This window comes from Oryx dammah, unplaced genomic scaffold, assembly GCF_014754425.2.
Source record: "Oryx dammah isolate SB20612 unplaced genomic scaffold, SCBI_Odam_1.1 HiC_scaffold_12, whole genome shotgun sequence".
Lineage (NCBI taxonomy): Eukaryota > Metazoa > Chordata > Mammalia > Artiodactyla > Bovidae > Oryx > Oryx dammah.
Window position 1 is genome coordinate 70,568,178 of NW_024070196.1, and position 7,923 is coordinate 70,576,100.

At 61.8% G+C, this 7,923-nt stretch overlaps 1 protein-coding gene across 1 annotated transcript in view; it reads right to left on the bottom strand.

The window, feature by feature from the left end:
* BCR (BCR activator of RhoGEF and GTPase) overlaps positions 1–7,923 on the bottom strand; it is an 86,833-nt gene that overhangs the window by 30,593 nt on the left and 48,317 nt on the right. The window contains exons 5-7 of the mRNA XM_040251201.1: positions 5,227–5,334; positions 2,036–2,096; positions 951–1,003 (exon numbers count right to left, since the gene is read on the bottom strand). Of these exons, the coding sequence (XP_040107135.1) occupies positions 951–1,003; positions 2,036–2,096; positions 5,227–5,334 (222 nt within the window). The remainder of the gene's footprint in view (positions 1–950; positions 1,004–2,035; positions 2,097–5,226; positions 5,335–7,923) is intronic.

The following is a 7,923-nucleotide window of genomic DNA, read 5'->3' on the forward strand; positions in this document are numbered from 1 at the left end:
AGGCCACCCGCCCAACGGGAGGCCCAGCACACAGGGGTAAACGCCCCGCGCACAACCGCCCTGACACAGCACACAGGGGCAAAGGCCACACGCGCACAGGAGGCCCAGCACGTCTCTGTGAGTGATTAAAATACATCATGTGTGTTGGCATTAAAGACCCTCCTGGTGGTGGGTTTGTTGTGGGCAGGGAGCAGAAAAGGAAACGCACACTTCATACGCTTCTGTGAGCTGGTCGTACATTTTTAAAAAACGCACGTGTAAGACTTGCTCTAAAGACCTATTATGGATAGGGTCGCCGGGCAGTAGGGCCGGGAGCCTTCTTCCCTCTGCTTTTGTTTCTCAGTATCAAGACGACCAGGCTGCCCAGGCAGCTCGAGTGGTAAAGAGCCCGCCTGCCAACACAGGAGACGTAGAGACGTGGGTTCGATCCCTGGGTGGGGAAGATCCCCGGGAGGAGGGCATGGCAACCCACTCCGGTATCCTTGCCTGGAGAACCCCATGGACAGAGGAGCCTGGCAGGCTACCGTCCAGAGGGTCGCCAAGAGTTGGACATGACTGAGCACGCACGCACGTATGCACGCCGAATGATGGCCACCTAGTAACATGAGTGACTCCCCACTGTCCTCAGAAGCAGCCCCGCTGGGTGGGCCCCCTCATGCGCTGTCCATCTGGTGGAGGGTGGGGTCTGACTGCAGCCCAGGCGGGCAGCTGGCAGCTGGCATCCGTGCCCCTCCCCACCTGTGCCCGCTCTGATAAGGCACTGGGGGCCCTGGACCACCCCCCACCCCAGGAGCCGGGGAAAGGATAGGTGCCTCAGTTCTGCATGTTCAGTACAGGAGCGGGGCAGAAAAGAGGGCAGATGAGCAGAGCTGACCGACAGCGGCGTCAGCCCCAGGAGAGCAGAAGCCAAGAGCCCCAGGGCACGGAGGCCCCAGGCCCTAGGGACTCACGTGCAGGACGAGCGTGCTCCGGGTCACCCGGTCCACAGGCTTGTACAGCAGGGCTGCGGGGAGACAGGCAGGAGCTGAGAGGTCACACGTGGAGGCCGACCGCCCGCCCTTGCTGCATGGATGGAGGAGGAGGAGGTGGCCCTCACCCCACATCCCAGGGCACCCCACCTCCCCTCTGCTTGGGGACCGGGGTGGAGGGGAACCCGGCGCCCTGGAAGGCTGGGGACGTCGCTGTGGGCTTTCAGTCCGTGACGTCAGCACCGGGTCCGGGGCTGATCCAGGACCCAAGCCTGCGAGGCTGCCTCGGCAGCAAGCACTCAAAGGCGGGGGTTAGGGAGCCAGGCGGCTCCCTGGGAGGATGGGCCAGCGCGGGTCCCTGCAGGCAGAACAGCCCACCAGTCTCCATGCAGACCCAGGCCTGGTGCTGAGACACAGCTCCCGGCTGAACCGGTGGGTTTGCTTTTTACTATTTATGTATGCAGGCTGTGCCGGGTCTTGGCTGAGGCAGGATCTCTGATCTTTTTTGCGGTGAGCAGCATCTCCAGCTGCCTTCCGGGCGTTTTTGGAGCCCCAGCGGCTGGGCCGTCCCCTCTGCTCCATGGGCGGCACGGCCCATTGCAGGCATGGGTCTCGCTGTGTTTCCGCCGCTATCGGCGGCGTCTCTGCCCGTGGCCCCCGCGAGCACTGCAAGCTCTGCGGTCACCCCATTTCACAGACACGGGGGAGACCGGCTCCAAGCGGGGTGGAGCTCTGGCCCCGCTATCACATGTGCTCTGCCCAGCTGCTCGGGACCCGCCTTCTACAAGGGTCCTTCCATCCTAAACTCGTCGCGTCATCTGGAAGAAGGGACGATATGATCCACCTGCAAGGTTGCTGGACGACACCGTGGCGCCGGGGAGGCCCGGGGGGCGTCCCGCGTGATCCCTGGCAGCGGCCGCCGGTCCTGCCCGCTCCCCGCTCCCCTCCTCACCGCTGGAGGTCTGCAGTAGCAGAGGGGAGCCCGGCTGGGCGCCCTGTCCCTTCGCAGCGGCCACCCCCCACCACTCCCCCGGGGGCACGCAGGGGCCTCGGCACCAAGAACTCACTTTCCAGAGAGTTCTTGGTCGTCTGGTCCTTGGCCTCCTTGTTGCTCCTGGCTCGCAGGTTCTGCAGAGAGAAGAGCGTGTTTTCACGCGAGGCGAACAGAGCAGCAGCGAGCTCAGCCTCGGGCAGAAACCTCGGCCTCCTCTCACACCGCAAACCTCAGGGGTGTGTCTGGGTCACAGCGTGAGGGGCGGGGCCGACTTCAGCGACGGAAAGTCTCTGCTGTGAGATGCTCTGGAGGCTGAACAGCCCCTCCTCCTGCTGGGACGTCCCCAGGCATTGCTAGGCATCCCCAGGGGACACAATCGGCCCCGGCCGAGACCTCTGACGCAGAGGATCTTGCAAACCCTGACCAAAGGCAGCACCCCGCCTGGGAGCGTGGACCGGCTTCCTCGCCTCAGTTAAACAGCATGCTTGGAGGAAGGGGCCAGGGGCAAGGGGGGTTCAGAGCACCCTGCCTCGGGGCAGTCACCAGTAGGCATGCTGTCTCCATCCCTCTCCGGACTTTGCAAAAGTCCTTGCCCAGGGAGCAAGCAGAGCTTTTTTAGCGGGTGGGTCATTTTTCAACATAACAGCACTCACAGGAGCTGCCGATTCGGTCCGAGGTACCAAGAGAAAGGGAATGAAAGGGCCGTGAGCCTGAAACCATCCCTGAAATCCCAGTGCGAGGATTGGGAGCAAGAGAAACCCCAGCTGGAGACTGCGTTCCTAACCTCTCGGGCTGCAGGAAACCTCTGGGACCAGCTGCCCAACAAGCCCTGGTGCCCCTCCTGGGAGTTTAGTTCTCCGAAGGGGCTCCTCCATCGCCTGCCTCAGCAGCTCCCAGAGGGCAGGGGGAGGGGGAGTGGGGAGCGGGCGTGAGAGCTCAAATCTGCACAATTCAGGTGCCGCTCCGGTAAGCCGGGGCGGCAGCCCACGCTTGGTGCCTCTGGAAGGCACGATGCACGTGGGCCCCTTCATCGTCTGGGGGCTCGGGGCGGGGGGAACGACTGTCTTAAGGAAACTTATAAGTTTGGTTTAACCCCGCAGCTCCCAAGCCGACTACAGACTCCAGAAGCCCTTTTCACTTGATTCCCGTTACCTATTAATCAGGGCCTTCCCTGGTGGCTCAGGAGACCTGGGTTTCACCCGGGGGTCTGATCCCTGGGTCGGGACGATTCCCTGGAAAAGGGAATGGCTACTCGCCTGAGGAACTTCATGGACAGAGGAGCCTGGCAGACCACAGTCTATCCACGGGGGCCGCAGAGAGTCCGACAGAACCGAGCGACTAACATTTTCACTTTGTTTCCCTCGCCACCTGTTGATTGTTCAGGGAGCTTGGGCTCATGGAACCCAGCAGGCGCAACTCCGGTCTGACCGGACGATGGCAAACGCGGGTTGCGCAGGCTGGTCCCGGGAGAGGTGAGGGGCCACTGCTCCATGTCCTTGGAGGAGGAGTCGCTGTCCCCACGGCCGAGCTCTGACCCCCAGCCCTGAACGCAGCCCCTCCACCTGTGGCCTGCTCCTTCCGTGTCCTGGTGGCTCATTTCTCGTCCCGGGTGGTTCTGATTTCTCTGGGCCTGTTTTTTTTGCTGTTTGTTAGCTATCTGGCTCAGTTGCAGCACACAGGATCTTCGCTGCGGCTTGTGGGATCTGGCTGCCTGGCCGGGGACTGAATCCTGCATTGGGAGCACAGAGCCTCAGCCACTGGGCCCCCAGGGAAGTCCCTCTCTGCGTCTTTTTTGAAACAGGGATGGAGAACCTGAGTGGACACCACCCGACGGTACAAAACTTCACGGCAGCCTGGCCGCTGGCTGCCCCCGGGCGCAGTCCTGTTTCCTGTGCCCGGGTCTGGGCTCGGATCCCCTCCTGCACGTGGTCGGCGGGACCCAGTGAGCCCCAGGTGGTGTCCCACCGTCGCTTCCTCCCGTTTGTGCGGAAGCCTGTCTGGGTAGATGTGGACGTGGCCCCGTTTAAGTGCAGCCTGATCTTAAAAGGTTACGACTCTTAATTTGTCAGGGTCACCTGGGGACTCAGCGCCCGCACCCCAGCTGTTGGGGGCGTGAGGGCTGCTAGTTTAGTGAGTGAGTGAGAGGAACCGGGGCGGCTGTGGAGGGCAGCGTGGAGCCAGCCTGCGGCCCTGGGCGCGTGCCGCCTGTGACCAGCGGCACCAGGCTGGGGGGAGGGCACTGTGGGCTCTGGGGGACGGGGTGGCACGTGTTAGCACCCTGGGGGCACGTCAGTGCCGGGACCCGCAGGGCCCACCCCCCGACAGGCTATGAGACACCACGAACGCTCCGCAGCAAAGCCCAGATGCGGCTGTCGGCACACATACGGTCAGTCTCCCGCAAGAGAGCCGCCCTCCCTGTTTCTGGCTTCCGTTTCTCTTCCTAAAGCTGAGTTCTCGGGGCTCCCTTGGGGGCCCACTGTTAAGACTCTGCGCCACCAATGCAGGGAACATGGGTTCCCTGGTCGGGGAACTAATATCCCACAAGCAGGCAACAGGAAGAAATGAAAAATAGCAGCTGAGTTCTCACTCAGAGGTCTTCCCATGCAGAATCCTTGCTTGGCAGGGCAGGCAGGGCAGGGCTCTGAGGAAGATGAGCCCCGGGAAGAGGAAGGTCTCGCCCCACTGCTGGGAACAGCAGGATGGGCAGGGCGGGGAGGCCCATCTCCTGCCTCCAGGGGCTGTTCCAAGGCCCCTCCTTGTACTGACACTCCAGGGCTCGAGGTTTCAGAGCTGCTGGGCTGGTGCAGCTGGCAGCCTGCAGCGCCCCCCGTCGTGGGTGGGCAGCCCACCCCACGCTGGCTGAAAGCCCCAGAGGAGCAGAGCATGAGGCCCCCGCCGGCTCTCCGCCCGCAAGGTACAACATCGGCCTCTGGCTCGGGTGTCGAGACCCCTCTGTTCCTGGGGGCCTCGTAGACAAGCGCAAGACAGCATCCGTCCGGGCTGCCCAGACGGACTCCCGAGCCGGGCCCTCGCGGCTGGGAGGGCAGGGAGCGCCCGAGGCTGCCCGGGACAGTGCCCCCCACCCCGGCTGGGGCTGACAGGGCCCACCCGCAGGCATCCAGAAACACAGGTTCACGACCAGACCTCGGTGTGCAGTGCGTGTTCTCTGGGGTCACGGTGTGCCCACGATCGCCCACAGCGCTCCCCCCCGGCCCCACCCAGGGAGGCGGAGGGGCACACCTCTCTGAGCAGCATCACGCGTACCTCAGAGATTTCTGCAAACTGAGCGTTGGCCTGGCAGCACTTCTCGGCTGTTTCCATGGCAACTTCATAGTTGTCCACAAAGGCCCGGTACACACCCAGCTGGCTGGCCTGTGGGGAGGAAGGGGGAGAGTGGGACAGGTGCCGGGCAGGAGCGGGGCAGGTGGCCTCCGACCCTCGGTGCTGGCTCCCCTAGGCCCAGGGGCACCAGCCGGCGCGGGGCTGCAGGAACCTCAGCTCCCCGCGCACTCACTGCTGCCCACCTACTTCCCCTGCCCACGCGCTGAGCGCGCTGCTGCTTCCAATGCGACATGTGGGGAGGTGACTCACAGCCCCAGGCAGGTAGAGGCTCTCTTCCCAGCAATCTCCTCCCACCCTGCTCGTTTAAACCGGGCCACCAGCAATCGGCTGCAGTGCCAGGATGTCAGTGAACAAAGACAAGGGTCTCCAGCAGGTGGGAGGGGCGGCCCCTTCTCGTCCCAGCTGCAGACGCCTCGCGGGACCCGTCCCCGGCCCGCAGGGCTGCACTGCTGTGGCTGCTGTCCAGTTGCTCAGTTGTGTTCGACTCTTTGTGACCCTGGACTGCAGCCCACCAGGCCTCCCTGTCCATCACCGACTCATGGAGTTTGCCCAAACTCATGTCCATGGAGTCGGTGATGCCATCCAACCATCTCATCCTCTGTCGTCCCCCTTCTCCTCCCGCCTTCAATCTTTCCCAGCATCAGGGTCTTTTCCAATGAGTCAGCTTTTCTCATCAGGTGGCTAGAGTATTCAAACTTCAGCTTCAGTATCAGTCCTTCCAATGAATATTCAGGGTTAATTTCCTTTAGGATTGACTGGTTTGATCTCCTTGGATCACAAAGAAGGCTGAGCACCGAAGAATTGATGCTTTCAAACTGTGGTGCTGGAGAAGACTCTTGAGAGTCCCTTGGACTGCAAGGAGATCCAGCCAGCAAGGAAGGGCTACACAGCTCTGCTACTCTACGACCTCTTCAGACACGTGAGAAACGCGCAGCTTAGCTGCCCACAGAGAAGACGGGCTCCCACTGCCCAGATGTGAGCCCCATCCAGACCCGAGACCGGGCTCAGGTGTCACTCGGCGGGAGGCCTCTTCCGCCAGCTGCGAAGCACGCGGCGTTGGTCCTGTCCTCCTGCCCCGACACTCGGCTGCGTCAAGACTTCCAAGGTCGGGGGCAGGTCTGTCTGCGGCCATCACCAGGGCCTGGGTCACCTCCAGAGGCAGCAGGGAAAGCCCAGGGCAGGTGAGGGCAGACCCCGTGACCGGCTGGCTGGGTCTCCTCGGCGGCAGCCCACCGGGAGCCGGAGACTCCTGCTGACCCTGGCGTCTGCTCTGTGTCGAACCTAAATTTTATTTCTACGTGCATTTGCATCTGTATCGAATTTTACGTTTCTTCGGATGGCAAGGCCAGATGCCCTCCGCACTGTCTGGCCTTCTGGCCCCGCTCCCTGTGGGGGCTGCACCGAGGGTCTGGGGGCGCCTGAGAAAAAACAGCAGCTGGAGGAGGCCCTGCCCGGCCCTGGCCACAGCATTCACCCGGACAAGTCGCTGCGTCCAAGACCCCAGGTCACCTGTCATACGGTGGGACCCAGAGCCCCTTCTCCCCCCACTTCCTCGCTCAGTGAGGGTCTCCCGCCCAAACAAAGGCCCTGCTTCAGGCACTGTCACCACCAATCATTCAGACACAGTGCGTGTGGCCAGGAGCAGAGCGCACGATACATAAGTAAAGAAACGCGTAGTATGACGGGTGGCTGATGGCAGAGCAGGGGAGAACAGCGGGGCTGCCGTAGGTACTGTGGCTGGGGTGACCTTTTGAAGAGGCGATGGCTCAGCCTAGTCCCGAGGGGTGTCACTACTGAAGTGTGTCCCTTGGAATCCCTCAGTCGAAGCCCTGACCCCGAGCGTGTGGCTGCAGCTGGAGATGGGCCTAAAGAGATAATGAGGAGAAAATGACGCCGTTATGGGACTTCCCGGGCGGCCCAGTGGTTAAAACTTCACCTTCCAGCGCAGGAGGTTCACCCTCTGATCAGGGAGCCAAGAGCCGACGTGCCTCGAGGCCAAAAAACCAAAACGTAAAACAAAAGCAGCAGTGTACCAAATGCAATGAAGAATGTAAGAATGGTCCGCATCAAAAATAATGTTTTAAAATACGTGAGGCTGTTCGAATGGGCCTGATCCAACCTGACGAGGGTCTTTAGGCGAAGAAGAGATCAGGACACAGAAACAGCTGGACGACCACGTGAAGACAGGGAAATAACAGCCACTGACACGTGGAGGAGAGGCCTTGGGAGAAACCAGCCCTGCCAGCGCCTGGATCTCAGACTGCCAGCCTCCAGAAATGGGGGGAGACAGACCTCTGCTGTTTGAGCCGCCTGGGCGGTAGCAAATACACGGACACAGAACCCGTTGTTTGTTACTTCCGCCGGCTCTTTCAAGAGCTGACATCTCCCACGTGGCTTTGGAGGTTTCAGCAACTCGTGTACCAATCCGAATCCGAGCTGCACGGGTAACCAGATGCACCAATCAGAACGCGAGGTGCACAGATAACGGGACAGATGATCAGGTGCACCAATCAGAATCCGAGCTGCACGGATAACGGGACAGATGGAGACCAGGTGCACCAATCAGAACCCGAGCTGCACAGATAACAAGACAGATGATCAGGTGCACCAATCAGAACC